The sequence below is a fragment of the Lampetra planeri genome, unplaced genomic scaffold, assembly GCF_965212315.1.
Source record: "Lampetra planeri unplaced genomic scaffold, kcLamPlan1.2.h2 scaffold_256, whole genome shotgun sequence".
In the NCBI taxonomy this organism is placed as follows: Eukaryota; Metazoa; Chordata; class Hyperoartia; order Petromyzontiformes; family Petromyzontidae; genus Lampetra; species Lampetra planeri.
In genome coordinates this window covers 27,684-43,736 of record NW_027615084.1, presented here as the reverse complement: position 1 = coordinate 43,736, position 16,053 = coordinate 27,684, and the positions used below count along the sequence as shown (strand labels likewise).

Sequence of the window (16,053 nt, the reverse complement as noted above, 5' to 3'; positions counted from 1 at the left end):
GTCGTGATTTAATTTATTTTTATTAAATTTTTTACCTACGTGACTTTACCGACAAAACCCCCAAAAATACACTTCAGAAAAGCAAGTAGGCTTTGGCAGGACGCATTGCTAAGAATGATCGTCGGTGGTCGAGAATCGTGGTGGAGTGGCAACCAATGAAGGGAACATGCCTGAGAGGACATCGACCGGGAAAAGAAACAGTAAAAGTTATTTTGAGGATGGGATATTGCCCGACAAGTCGCCTGTGAATTTTTTTTTTATTTTATTTAAAGGCAGTGTTATTGACAAATGTGTTGAGTTGTTTTGTTCATTGTGCTTGTGCACCACTGCCAACGCAGCAGCACCACCAACTAGGCTCTAAAGAAAGCCGTCTCGGGTGTGGACCAATCAACTTCAAGGATAGTGCATATTATTATAATTATCAGAGTTGCATCTTTTTGTTTGGTTTTTTGACTACTTGTGTTGTGGTTATTGCAAACATGATGCCTTTAATAAAGATGTCAGTTTTGTACCAGTTTAAAAGGGTAAAAACCTACTATTACACCACCAACTAATTTGTTAAAAGAAACGGTGAGTTCAGCTCTAGTGCAGGAGCTCGATTAAATGTTGCATTGCAGGACCACGAGACACAGTGGCGGCTTGGCAGGCCTTCATCCAGCAGTGGACAGAACGTAGCTGCTGCTGATGATGACGATGATGAGTGAACTGAGACGATACGTTTCTCTAGCGATGAACACCTTGGATAAAACTTGGAGCAATTGGTGAGTGATTTTTCGCTGGCAACAGGCTTAGAGTTGTTGTTGTTAACTTAGTGGCTAAAAATTAGACTGGAAAAGCCGCCTGTTTTACACGGTGGCAAATGGTGGTCGAGGCGAACGTCGGAGTGTCACTGCTGAGGCGAGCCACTGTGGAGACGGAGCGACGTAATAAGCTTGTGTGCAGGAGCTATATGGATTGTTGCATCGCGAGACCATTAAATATAGAGCGAAACGTTTAACAATACATTTCTATTATGATATTGTGAAAGCATCGGGGCAGATAATCACATGATGCAATCATCCATGTAGCTCCTTTTGCCCGTCTCTGTCGCACCGTACGTAACCAAACGTGCTAATGGGATGTGCGGGAAAATCTATCAGCCTATACGTTATGCAGCGAGAAGCTATTTTAAGTAAACTTGGTAATTTTTCCTACTTTACCTCGTCTGTCGCCTCACCCTCCACGAACGAATGGGTGTTACTGCAGGGTTTGGATTCCTCTGCAGGGGGCGCCATCACCACTCTTGAGTCGTCTTCCACGACCGCAAGGCCGTGACCCCCCCCCAGCCCCTGTAGTGGATTTCATATCCCAGCTGGGCTAAGTGCACGGGCGTGAGGAAGTGAGATCGTATTCCGACCGCATAAAATTTGGACCTCGGGGTAAGAATACTTCCTATGGGGGGCTGGGGTCAAAATACTATAAAAGTACCCTCTCACACAAGGGCGATCAAAGAGAGAATGAGAGGGTGGGATGACTGGGAGATAAGGCTGGTGTAGTTGAGGAACATCTTCATTAATGAGGGCCGAATAAGACTTCCAAGTACCTTTGGTGAGATACGCATTAACACACAGCTCAGTTACTTCGGTCAGTGACTGAAGTGAATTAGCTCAGACTTTGTAGGTCTGGGTGTCTGCGACCTTCCCACCGGCTAACGAGATCTAGCAGAAGGAAGCGATGCCCAGTTGTGGTGGCATCAACGACATCCATCTCTTGGCATACTCATGTGAAGAGGTCGTCATCATCAGCAGCAGCCATGATCAATTCACTGTTGGATTAAGGCCTTCTCAAGCTGTCCCCATCTCTTACGATGTAATAATCCACCGAGTGTCTGCACACGACCCGATTCCGTCGCTCCATCTCCGCTGTTGCTGAAAATAGGCCACCACTTTGTAAATCACTCGAATTGGCCAAGTCAAGAACGTGGTACCTGTCAAGGTTTGCCATCTCTATTGGTACAAGTACAGCCATTGATGTCAATCCACTGCCGGATGAGGTCGTCCCGACAACACACGTGGTTTGCGGGGGTTATTTGACCACACTTCACCGCGCTGGTCACTTCAGGTTGGTGACGGTAGGGAGCATGTAAATACAGTATAGCAATTGATTATGTGTATGCACTACCCTCTGTTGGCTCTCAGCCCCACAGTATCTGCCAATTGTGGTCACCCATCCAAACACCATTGAGGCTTAAACCTGCTTAGCTTCCGTGTAATTTGATCACAGACAAACGGGACATTCTTCGTACGTATGATTCACACAGGCGATTCATATATCCCGACTTGAGTTCATACACGTGACCGATCAATTGTTGCATTGCTGACCCTCCAAATACTGTACCCACCCCCTGCATAGTCGAACACAGGTTTCTGGGGCAAGTGCCGTTATCGAGCGCCTATGAAAGGAAGGCCATCACGCACGAATACACAACACGGGCACGTAACTCATTTAAAGTGGTGTCGCTGCACGGGATCATCAGGATACCCCTGCCACTGTCCTCTGAGAACCTCCCTCTCCCTCCTGTTTTTAAACATTTGCTCGCTGCCCCACCCACCCCCGGTGAAAGATGCATGGCCTGCGGATGTGAGGGGAAGGGTTGAATTGCGACGTGCGGGCACAGCAACGTAGATTACGGGTCCTTATACACACGGCAGCAGGTACTGGTTTAAGGCCGAGTCGACCTAGGGGAGGCCCGTAGACCCGTTGGGATATGGCAGTGAGCGAGAATCGAGCTCCGAGTTTGCAGCGCGGCGCACTATTCCACCACATTGCTTGCCACCACTTACACAGATACAACCTCGTACACAAACACTCGCATACACACACGCACGCACTCCAACTCTCACCACGTAAAATCGCGCGTGCACACACATTAACGCAGTCTCACAAAGACAATCACACACACAATCTCTCACACACACACACACTATCGCACGCACGCACACCATCTTTCTCATGCACGCACACAGTTTCCGGCAGACGCACAACCTCACAGACACAATCTCTCACGCAGACACCACCAGCGGTGCTACAACCAATATTTCTAGCTCGCAATCTGTCTCTCTCACACGCACAAGCTCCCTCTCACACACACAGACACACAATCTCACTTGCACACACAGACACGAGTTTTCCCCCACACACGCACGAATACCATAAAGACAAAGACCCTCCGATAGCCTTAACACACTGTTGGGGAAAGTGCTGTTAGTGAGCACCTATGAAAGCTGGAACGGCACACGAGAGGGTGGGTGGCCAGCACCACGCCCGGCACAAACACCATCAAAGACAAATATCCCCCGTATAGCCTTAACAGACTGTTGGGGCAAGTGTTGTTAGTGAGCACCGATGTAGACTGGCATGGCACACTATGGGGTGGGTGTCCAGCATCACGCCCGACCGCCTTTGCCTCTCCAGTGGCGATGTTTACGCGCCGCACCACGAACGCATTTGAGGCTGAGTCGACCTAGGGGAGGCCCAGGACCGGGTCAGATAATCGTCACCGGTGTTGGCCGTGAGCGGGAATCGAACTGGGGTATACAGGTTCGTAGCGCAAACCGCTCGCAACAGAGCGCCGACCGCTCGCCCGTGGTGAGACCACCGTTCACTGAATCCCGTGCACGCATTTCTCTTTCAACTCTCGATCTCCCCCCCCGCCAACGCCTCCGTGGCACCCCGACCCCCCCTTCTTCCTTCTCTTCAAGCGCCCGCCGCGGATGTTCGAGACGAGTGAAGTAAAAAACGTAATTAAGAGCAGGGACCGCGCCTCGCGCGGTGAGCGCGCTGAATTAGCCAGCAGTTAAGATTTAGCGGGTTTCGGAATGTTAATCATTTTAAACGCATTCCTTGGAGCCAGAAGATTAGCTCCTTCGCTGGACTGTAATTCCATTTTAAGTGTGTGTTGCGCCGACTCCACTAAAGAGCTGATATAATGGCGAGTCGTACAGGGGCGTCGCTGCGCTCGCTTGCGCTGGCTACAGTTTATTTAATTGCATTACTTTTGCGCGCGCGTGTGTGTGTAGGTGTGTATTTCTGTGGGGCGATAGTGTAAGTGGTTAGCGCACCGAATCCTGTGGAGACGCACGTTCGATTCCCGCCCAAGGCTAACGTGGCGGGTTCCGCGTTTCTCTTCTGTCAACTCAGCCTTATGCAGGACACGGCTACCTGATGTGGGGCTGTAAACTTCAAAATGTGGGAGAGAGAGAGAGAGGCGGTCAGGCGTGGTGATAACCACACCACACCACTACATCGTGCGCCCTGCCGATCTTCATAGGTGCTCGCTGCTAGCATCACTTTTCCTGGCCGCTCGACAAGGCTATACGGGGGATCTTTGCCTTGGCGTGTGTATATATGTGTGAGTGAGTGTTCAACCATGCATTGTCTTCATCCTCCTCCTCCCTCCACATGCACCCACCCTCCCGCCCCACGCGTTGGGAGAGTTTTATTATTATATGTATGTGTGCGCGCGCATGCGATGGGGAAGTCACTCGGCAATTAATGAGGCACTTGACCTTCTGCGGGCGATCAAAGGCGGTCGAAATTGTTAAAATAATGTGAGCGGGACGGGATGACGGCGGGCGACCACGCTTCCTGCCCCCCCCCCCCTTCGTCTCTCCCCCCACCTCGTCTCCCCCCTCGCCTCGCCTGCCCGCTTGCTCCCAATTTAGACAAAGATAACCGCGTGGCGAGTCGTTAGGGTAATCGTTGTTGGTTGAATTAACACGTCTGCAAGCCGCTCGCTTAATGCTGTTTGTTATATTTTTGTAGTGTAGCTATTTATATTGTAGATGCTGCTACATGTGCATAGGCACGTGTGGAGTTATTTAGCGAGCGGATTTGCTATCCAATGGTGTCACCGTTGTGTTCGTTATTCGCAATCGACATCATCGTACAAACTACCACGTTTAATTATCATCACTATCAACATTAATTCCAATTTCATCCTTATTACCGTCGCTTAAACCATTTTCAATCAACACCACAATATAAACTAACACTACCCCCAGGCATCATCGTCGTTATCGTGGACACTATTTATTACACATCTTTCGTTTTTATAAATGATTGGCTGTAGTCAATAGTAACTTTCAGCTATTGCCAATGGCGATGCGCTAACCACTGCGCCACTACGCCTCCCTCGGGGCATAGTGACTGCTTTGTACATCGGCTGAGAATCAGGTCGGAAACGTCTTATGTTATTTTACGAGTGGGAATTTAAACAAAACAGAATCATTTCACGTGTGTTATGTGTGTGTGAGGAGGGGGAGCGATGGCGCAGTGATTAGCGCAATGCACGACGACCCCAGCGAGCCGAGTTCGACTCCCGAGCACAGCCAACATCGCTTTTACGAATATATGAACCGGCACTGGGCCACCCCTATGTCGACTCAGCCTTAATTGAGTACTCCATGCGGTGTGGAAAATAAAAAAAAATCAGGGTTGGGGAGACAAAGCCGGACAGGCGTGATACTGGCCATCCCACCCCTTGGTGTGTCGTTCCGGTCTTCCATCGGTGCTCGATATAACAGCCCTTGCCCCAACAGTCTGTAATATTTATACGGGGGATCTTTGGCTTTTTTATACTGCATACACATGTGTAATATATACAATATTATAATGTATGCATGCGGCTAATGATGTGTTCTTCGAGACCATGTTTAAAGATTGCCTATTACATATGTGTAGAGTCTATAATTTAAAACCATATATATGAAGGTTGATGTCTCGTACAAAAACACGGATACTGCCATTCCTGTACGGGCCCATCTATCACGCGAATGATCATGCACACACATACACACATATATGTAACAATATATAAGTATTCTTTATAGTAGGTATCTGCATAATATACGAATTACACATGCAGTATTTAATACACATCTGTGTATACTATTGTAGTTGTTGATAATTAACGTTTTAATATTACATTCCATGGCCCACGGCCGTTTAAATTCACATGGTGTCCGCTGTTCGACATTTGTAGCCGTTACATCCTCTGCTTAAACATCATAAGCCATGGTCCACTATCTCGGGATAGATGCCACGATATAGTACTCATACTTAAGATGTATTTATTTTCAGTGACTTGCTTCCCCTTTCCCTACTTTGCACTCCTATCGGTTTTTTTTGCATGATTTGTTGTCAGTCGCTGACACCCACCCTGCTTGAAATCTGTGCAAAAAAAGAGCTTTATAGCTCATCGGATTCATCCATTTACATGCAGAATATGTTAGGTATATATTTCGGAATATATTTACCAGATCTAGAGATATGTTTATACTGTTTGTATATACTGTACGTACTTTGTGTATAGTAATGTTTAAATATGAACGTGCACATGTTTAAACGCATGCGTAATGAGTATTTCTGGTATATAAAGTGCGCTACATATTTAGACACGCATCGGAATATACTTAGACTAGATGTTGCATGCGTTTTTTTTTATTATCGGGAAGCGTACCGTTTCGCAAAATCAATTATGCGCTCTCTTGGGTGATTACAATCGGATTATAAATCAGGTAATTAGCAAATATACAGGCAAATAAAGACGTACAACTTGACAGATGTGCTTTCATTTCCATATAAGAATGAAAATTTTGCTCTTATCAGCCGATGGGCCTTTCGAACCGATGTCGTCAAGCAAAGTTTGTTGACGCTGCAGGTTTCCCTGATCGGTTTCGACTGCTCTGGCTTTCATCAGCAAGTCGCGGGCCGTTTAGTCTCTGCAGGTGCAATAGTCGATGTGCGTTTAAGCACACGCGCATATTCAAACAATATAACATCCAGTAATTTAAATAATCATTATCTTTGTCAACATTTGTCCACCCACCCATGGAAGTATGGCCACCGCTACAATAATCACACGATACAATAATCACACTATACAATGATCACACTATAGTATTGCATTACAGAGATACGCATAGTCAAGCGTGTATACGTATACACCTATGTAGCATATTGTATATGTACCATATAGCATGCACTGTACCCGTGTACTGTGTTATGTTCGTCGAGAAAGGCATTTTGTGTAGGTAATTGTGTACGCGTACACAATTGTGCATGGTATGTGTGTAACCACTTAATCTGCCTATATGTATAGGCGTTATGTGCCGCTATACTATACTACGGGACCATACGTATCCTTCGTACGTACATACACTGTGAACATTCCATGTACACAAGGATATTTAACTTAATGTTCACGTATTCTTGCGTGTATGCACATTAGCAATTACTAGCATTGTGTATCGTATATGCAGTGCTGTACCTTATTATTGCAGAGCACCACGTGACTCCGTAGCCGACACGCGGGCATGGTACACACCACGTGACTCCAGATAATTTATAAAACAAACTTTTTGTATTACCGGTAACCGCATAAAAAAAAACCGGTTACCCCCCCCTCTCACCTTGCTTTATATATCGGTTTGCTGCACACAGACATTTGTAGAAATAAACAAAGCGTGTTTACCTTTATAACTGAAAAACGATGGCAAGCTGCCAGTGGTGGGTTGATCATGAGGACACCGGACGTTCAATCCAGAGGTCGGTTCGATCTCCCGGGGCGGCAGTTGAAACATCGGGGCAAACATCTTAAATCCTCACGCGCCACCACCACCACCGCCTTTGTGCACCCAGCAGCAGCAGCTACGTATACATTGGTAACTTCCACAGTTACTCGATCGGCGGGTCGAGAAACTGTGGTGGGGTAAAGTGTGGGTACGCCCACTTATACCGAGGCGTGTGCTCAGTATGGAAGAGGAGACAAAATACCCTCTGAGTCATCCGTCTAGTTGGAGGCCTTTCCACCGGTGGTGGCGTGAGCGAGCAATTGCAGGGGCCTGCGCTTTTTAACTGAGGAACGAGGCCACGTTTACCACTACCACCACCACGCGGTAACTCGAGCCGCCGTGCGGTTTGTACGTTCACGGGTACCAACCCAATGCCTTCGTTTCCTAAGATTACCGCTTCGCGACTTCCTCCAAACGTTTAGCGATGTTTATGTTTATCGTTTTAACAACATCGGATATATCTAGGCGCCGATCGACTGCTCACTTATAACGATTGTTGCATTTCTGTGCTCTGCAAACATCGACGTGACGTCTGGATTCCCAGCTCACGGTTCAATTGACAACGGTGACTTATCAAGGCAGAAGCCACTGCGACGCGATTAAGGTTCTCTCGCACACCTCCGACGGCCGTGGAGGTTTGTTTGACCATACTTCACCACGCTGGTTAGTGCGCGTTTGGTGAAGATGAACGGAACGGGGCGCCCGTTGGCCACTAATGTCAGCCGTGGCCGGGAATCGAATACAGGGCGCCTGGTTTAGAGCGCAGTGTGCTGCTGCTAATCACGATGCCAAATGCTCCAGCCAATGTCCCGTGGGTTATGCCCGGGAGGGGTCGGCAGCCTGCTGCTCCGTAGCCGCACGCGGCCCTTTAAGAACCGCTTCGTGACGCTGCTTACGAAGGGCCGTCTCGCGTTCAACGTGCGCATTGCGGCTCTTGAAATATTGAGTGTTTTACCGGATTTCGAAAAAAATGTCAATTATTGTTATTTTGGTTGCTGACCCCTGTGCTGTACGCTACAGCATAGATCAAAAATACAAAGACGTCCTCCCCCCCGTATAGTCTAAGGAGACTATTGGGGTAAGTGTTGTGAGCGAGCACCTATGGTACTCGATTAAGGCCGAGTCGACCTAGGAGAAGACCCACGATGGGTTCTTCTGGTGTTGGCCGTGGCTGGAAATTGAAACTCCGGTCGCCCGGTTTGTCGCGCAATGCGCCGATCACGACGCTACCGGGTCCCCACATCGCATCGGCACCAATAACAACAACATCATCAGGCGAGATTCGCCACCACATCTATGGCAGCATCGCCGCAGCGCTTGTGCCAGGCTTGTTGCAATTTGAGGCCGTCACATGAGGCGTCGAATGCTCGCTGGTAGGAGGTCACGGGACAGACCCCCAGGTGTCGTGGGTGGATTGACTGCGATGATCATAATAATTTACATGCCTTGACTTAAAGCTTTCGTGACTGCAGGAATTCATATTCTTTGGGTCTTTCGGTAAAGTCACGTATATAGGTTTTGTTATTTTCTTTCTACGTGACTTTACCGAAAGACCCAAATAATATTTGCATACCTTTCAACCCATACGGTTTACCCATATTCTTGTACAGGGAAATTGAGTAAAAACGTGTTTTTGTCTTATTTTTGTGTCTCCCTTCTGATGGGACTTTGTAGGATGAACGTTGGGATTTTTAAGGGCACTGGGTGACCAACAAGGTCTGAATGGGTCTGTAATAAGGTAGGCACTGATAAGGGGTTGACAGGTATGCATTTTTAAAGCGCATTTCATTCATAGATTCCAATGCGCCATGTATGGAAAGCAGGAAATAATCAGAACCAGGGTAAACGGCCAGAATTCGTAGGTCGAGGCCAGTTTAATTGGTGAGATTTAAATACCGACTTAAATATATCTAACGATGACCGGCAGATGCTCCACCTGTGCTCCCCACTGTGCCAACTCGCTGCGTTTTAGCTGCCTCGCGCTCGTTGTTGTGAGCGTCGTTCCTATGCCCTCCCGATGATGTTAGAGGACGATCGCCTGACCTTTATCTCGCCAGGAGCGTAGGTTGTATATGTGTTTCATATGTACGGTACATATATACACCAAAGACAAAGATCCCCCGTATAGCCTTTGACAGACTGTTAGGGCAAATGCTGTGAGCGAGCACCTATGAAGGCCGGCACAGCATACGAGAGGGTTAGTGCCCAGCGCCATGTCTGTGCGCCTTTGTCTCCCCCAGTAGCGATGTTTACACACCTCGCCAGGTAAACATTTGAGGCTGAGCCGACCTAGGGGAGGCCCAGAAAAGGTTCAGATAATCGTCACTGGTGTTGGCCGTGAGCGGGAATCGACTACGGGTAGCCGGGTTCGTTGTAGCGCAACACGCTAATCGCTGCGCCGCCGCTCCCCACACTTATTCAACAAATACAAAGATCCCCCGTATAGCCTTAACAGACTGTTGAGTCAAGTGCTGTTAGCGAGCACCTATGAAGGCCGACACGGCACACGATGGGGTGGGTGGCCAGCACCTTGCCCGGCCGCCTTTGTCTCCCTCGTAGCAACGTTTTTACACACCGCACCAGGTATTCGATTGAGGCTGAGTCGATCTAGAGGAGGAGGCCCAGGACAGGTTCAGATACTCGTCACACTGGTGTTGGCCGTGAGCGGGTAACGAACTCGGGTCTCCGTGTTCGTAGTGGCGCAGCGCGCTAACCGTTGCGCCGCCGCTCCCCACACTATGTACATACACCGTACACATCGCGACAGACACTCTACCTTGGGCTCGCTCCGCGTCTCCGTTCACGAGTGAGAGGCTTAATTCAGTGAGACAGCCTCCCGCACCCCCACCCCCCCTCCAAGTCCGCCCGCCTCCCACGACACGGCCGCAAATGCCTCCCAATCAATAACTGTCAGAGAAATGAAAGGCAGCGGTTGAATATTCAATAGCGTCCCCGAGTTAAAACAAAAAAAAACATTAAAGAAAAAACACACGCACATGCACGCACACGCGCGCGCACTCTCCTATTTTGCAACCACGCAGTCGCTCAACACCCCCCCCCCTCCCCTTTCAAACCATCCCCACCCCCCGGCAGATAGGATAATGAGCTGTAGTTTGTGTATAAAATCCTTACGCGTTATTTGCGCTATGAGGAAGAGTAATGTCTTCATCATTTAGTGAAATGTAACACACGTACGTATGAGCGGAGAAGCGAGCGGTGGCGCAGCGGTTAGCGCACTGCGCTTTGTGAGTTTCATTGGCGGCCGCAACTCCCTTGTGCTAAACCGTTTGCTGTGGCTTTCAAGTGCAGGTTATATTAATAGTTAATGTATACACGATTTGCACGTGTGATTCATTGCATTGTAATCGATTGATAGGTTAGTGCATTGGTTGTCTACTTGGTTTTTAAGTAATTGATTAATTTAATGATTGGTTTGTTTTATTAATTGGCCAAATGTATGTACCATGTTCAACTTCTTTTCCATCCTACATAGCCAGCCGCGCTAAAAACTAAGCGCAAAAAGCACAAAAAATTTGCTATATGGTGATTTCAAAGTGCATAGCTTCCAGTGTCTTCCTAATATCGGAAGGAAAAGCGTTCCAGACGGCCGCAGAAGCACATTTGAAAACGCGCATGAGTGATGATTTAGTCATCGTAATTGATTGACTGTGCTGTTATTGTTATTGCATTGGATAATTGGTGTGATTATTGAATCGTTGTATGTTGATTGATTAAATCCTTGATCGATTGACGGATGAATTCAAAGATATATCTGGTACTAACATGGATTTTTTTTATTGAAAAGTTGCTTTATTGACGAGTTTGTTTATCGATTGTTTATCTTGATTTATTTATTTATTGATTATTTAATCGGATTAAGGTTGAGTTGATTGATTTTTTTTATTTTAGTTGTGAAGTTTGGTTAAGGACCTGTTTTAATATTGATGGACTGATTACTGTTTCGGTTGATTTGTAAATAATCGATGCATTGCTTGGTTCAATCCTTTGCTGATATGTTGGTGTATTTATTGGTATTATGGTTAATCGATTGAGGTATTTGTTGATATTCATTATAAACCAACGAGCGAGCTGATTGTTGGTGTGTTCATTGTATTTCTCTCTCTCTCTCTCTCCTCATTGATGTATTGCCTGCCACAGATATCCCGCACCAAGAATTGGAGTTGAACTCTGTCATTAACGCTCAAGGTTGCTTCCTCAGGGAGATCATGTGCCTCGCCTTCTCCCCTGTCCTGGTGACCCTCACGCTCCAAGCACCACAGGAGATCTAGCAGACGAGAGCGTTAGGCTACTGTAGATTTGGTGAGTGGGAGAGTTAGCAAATGGGAGAGTTAGCAGATGGGAGAGTTTGGGAACGGGACAGTGAGTGAGTGAGTTAGGGTATGGGAGAGTTTGTCGCGATCTGTCTGTGTTTGTCTATCGGTGTCTCCATCTATCTGATGCAGAATTCCTCACTCCATTAAAAGTGCTCTGCAATAGACTCGTTGCTCTTTGTCGACTGCACATTGTCGACGACGAGTTAAATCTCTTGAAATGCGCCATTGTTGATGAATGTGAATTAATTAACTTATACGAAATATATATATATGTACGCACAGTTGGTGTTTAGTGGCCAGTGAGCAAATCGCCTACAATGCTTCCGATCTCGTAAGATCTCGGCAGCTAAGCAGATTTTAAGCCTGGACAGCGCTTGGATTGGCGACCGTATATGCGTAACAGGTTGTTATAGGCTGTGGGGGGATGGGGGAGAGACGACATGGGGGAAGCAGAAGGCAGTTGCAGCAATATCCATTGCTGTACTGTGCGTCTATGCTCCCCACCTTCATCCCGCCGAATGACCAGCGTGGTGAAGTATAGTCAATTGACCTTCACTACAGGTACGGCATGGGGGAAGCCCTCATCATCCAGCAGTAGATGGATATATGCAGAGTAGGCTTGGTGATTATATAAATAAATAACAAGTTAAGCATGCTATAATATTCCTCTTTACGGGCGTTGAGTTGTTCCTGTGGATGGCTGTTAAGAACTACGGACGCTGTTACTTGCACAGGGTATGTATGTGTACAGGTGCGTGCGTACATCGTCTATAAGTGTAAAGAACACGTGCTGGTGTGCACGTGAGCAACCACTGAATAATTATAAATGTTTTATGTTAAAATAAATGTAGCCGCGTGGTGAATTAAATGACGTGTTCGCGTGTGTTTGTGTGTATGGATGTATGCGTTGTGTGTGTGTGTGTGTGGTTAGGTGGCCACCCACCCCCTCGTGTGCCGTGCCGGCCTTCATAGGTGCTCGCTAACAGCACTTGCTCCTGCAGTGTGTTAAGGCTGGGAGGGTTTTGTGAGTCTGTGTGAATGCGTGTGTGTGTGTTGGGTTACGTGTTCCGTTAAAGACATGCTGTAGGAACAGTTCGCGTTTACATTTTGCTCGTGAATGTGAATTAAACAATAATACCAACAAAAATCCCGTCTGATCACCGTCTGTGCTGTGGTTACTTACCCCATCATCCCTCCGAGGTCGATACAACGAGTAACAATTTGTTTTAAGTCAACAGCGAGCGTGCGGTGGGGGTGGGATTGCTGCCCGCCAGACGTATCCATTGCTGGATGAAGGCATCTCGAAATGGAACTATCCACTTCGCATCTGAACAAGAACTGATTGAATCACTCCGTCTAGCCACGACTCGCCGTCTCGCCACCAACATATCCTGGCCTAAGTCCCACTTTTATTAACCGCCCAATAATATGTATCACACCTGCGTATGTTTTCTATTCCATGTGTTCCTCTTTGAGTAAATAAAGGATAATTATACCACAAGTGTTTATGTCTACACATTGCAGCATAAAGACGATGAAGAATCCTTAATTTACAATTTTTCTATGCTTAATTGCTGGTTTCAGAGTGCACTGCGCTAACCACTGCGCCACCGCTCGTCGCCCCATAGGCTTGACAAAACTGTATACAATATTCCAAAACTTGTTATAAAATAAAGGCAAAGACCTTGTTTAGGATGCTTTCTTTTGTATCTCGGTTGCTGAGCACAGACCAAGCGACCAGCAACAAACATCGAATTATGAAAGACATGACAGATAAGAGGCAGGATAAGAGTGTTCCTTGAATGGCGAGAGTAAGTAAGACGTTGCTTGAGAGAGATTCTAAAAGTTTGAGCGGTGCGTGGCAAGAAGTTGAGAGGAAGCGGCGGCGACCTGGAGCGTGGTGTGTTTACAAAACAACGACCACACCACCCGCCGTCATTCGCCCCACACCGCCTTATGTCAGAAACATAAAGTTCTAAATATAGGCGGGCGGGCGGGCGGACTACACGGGCAAACATTTGCCCAAGGCTCGTTAGGATTTTACGCTGTCCTTTATGCGGTCCCGTGGCGACCGAGCCACGCGAAACGCGTCCACGTGTCGTCACGTCTCCGAAGCCGAGCGGGCGTTAAAGCCCGGTTCTACTTGCAGGCGCGTGATGGCACCAAGATGGTTCAGGAGCTCAACGCCGTTGTCGAGGTCCTGTTGAAGCGGTGTGGGCGAGGCCTTCATCCAGCAGCGGCATGGCAAAGTGTGTATTTTTATTTATTTTATCCTTATTTTTTGCCCGCTGTTTCTCGAATTCATTTTGGCAGAAAGACAACAACAGCAATATCGTGGCTTGGTCAGGGCGTGTTGCTAAAAGCGATGATGATATTATGATGATGTGATAATGATGATGATGATTGGCGGTCTAAACTAGCAGCTGATTATCAGCCAAAGTGAGGGATTACTGCCCAGACAACGTCCACCAAGGAGATTGAGCACCATGGTGGCGAAATGTTAACTACCTCGCCTGCTATACCAGAGGTCGAGAGTTCAATCCCGACCCTTGACGTCTGTGTGTGTATGTTTTCTCTCTCTCCGTGGTCGTGTGGATTGTTTCTCCGGGTCCTCCGGTTTTTCCCCTCTACATTTACAGAAGTGCGTTGAAAGTATGTGGCAGCTATAAAGTTCCACGTGATGATAAGCCGCTCCGTTGAGCTATCATTCGTGGCCAGATCCCTTCGTGAAAAATATCTATATAGCTCAGTGGGCCTTCTCCCGGCAAAACAAAATTAGTTTAGTTTAAGTGCAATGACATCCAGCTCAAGTGCTGGTGGAAAATTATCCAATGTGCCGATTGTGAAGGCTGCAATTTTAGTAATCGGCCAGTAGGGGTCTCCATGGAGCAAGCGGGGGCACCTGCCCTAACACCGATCTGGAAAGGGCAGGCAAACACGTGCGTATGCTGAACTTCTTTTGCGCCGTACGTAGCCAACCACGCTAATCGGAGGTGCGATGGAAGGACAACAAGCTAAACACACAAAGCAGCTGTGAAGAAATGAGCTCTCATTGTAGATGGCTTCAAATTGCTCAGCTCGAGTGGCTTCCGAGGATCAGAGGAGCGTTCTAGGGGCGCCGTCCATAAATGACGTCACGCGATTTTGGACGATTTTTGACCCCCCCCCCCTTCGTCACACGGCGTCACAAAAAGTCAGATCCCCCCTCAAATATGACGTCACAAAGCTCTGCCCCCCCCCCAAAAAAATAAAACAAGCTTCAAATGGCTTTAAACTATTGTCATTGTAGTGCGTATTCAATGTGGCGCTGCACTCTGATCTTGTAGGAGAAAACATTTATTAAAAAGTCTATTTAATTAAGTAGAACGTGTTGTCTATATTTATTTAAAGTTGCGTATTTTGATGTGACGTCACATTTCTCAACCCCCCCCCCCCTCGTCACACATCGTCACAAATGTCTGACCCCCCCCCCGCCCTAGGTGCGTGACGTCATTTATGGACGGCCCCTAGACGGCTGCAGAAGTGCATCTGAACGCGCGCGATGCAGCGTGGCGATCACTCGAGGCGGCCTTCATCCAGCAGTGGATTGGTCATGACTGAAGACGATGGATCGTTAATTGCAGCCCGATACGACAAATGGCGCCATTAAAATGCCACTCGGAATCGTGGACGCGCCTGAGGTCGCAGTTACGATGCTTGTGAACACAAACTTGGAATGTCAATCCACTGCTGGATGAATGCCACCCGATCTGTCGCAAAACTCTTCCGATCCATCGATGTTAGCAATCCACCGAGGATCGCTCCGTCTCCTCGGGGGGAATCCTTCACTCGGACGCGTTCCGTTCCTCGGCTCCGTCATCTCACGATCATCTCACGATCATCTCACGATCATCTCACGGATTCACTATTCTCATTGGCCACCATCTCGCCTTGGGGCGACGCGTCATGCCCAAGCCTCGCTCCCTTTTCTGAACCGCGTTGAACGATCTGGTGTCACGTGCCGTGTGTTCCCCAGGCCACGTGTTACTCGGCCCGTCTCTCTATCTATCGTCTCTCAGTGTAATTGAATGCATTCACCTCTCCACGCTTCTCAGACCGTTGAGCAC

General features: G+C 47.7%; 1 protein-coding gene across 1 annotated transcript in view; it reads left to right on the top strand.

Annotated features, from left to right (window-relative positions):
• Nucleotides 1–13,092, top strand: part of FBXO47 (F-box protein 47) — a 32,933-nt gene extending 19,841 nt beyond the window's left edge. Inside the window, exon 11 of the mRNA XM_078623449.1 lies at nucleotides 11,772–13,092. Within this exon, the coding sequence (XP_078479575.1) occupies nucleotides 11,772–11,902 (131 nt within the window). The 3' untranslated portion in view covers nucleotides 11,903–13,092. The remainder of the gene's footprint in view (nucleotides 1–11,771) is intronic.
• The last annotated feature ends 2,961 nt before the right edge of the window (nucleotides 13,093–16,053 follow it).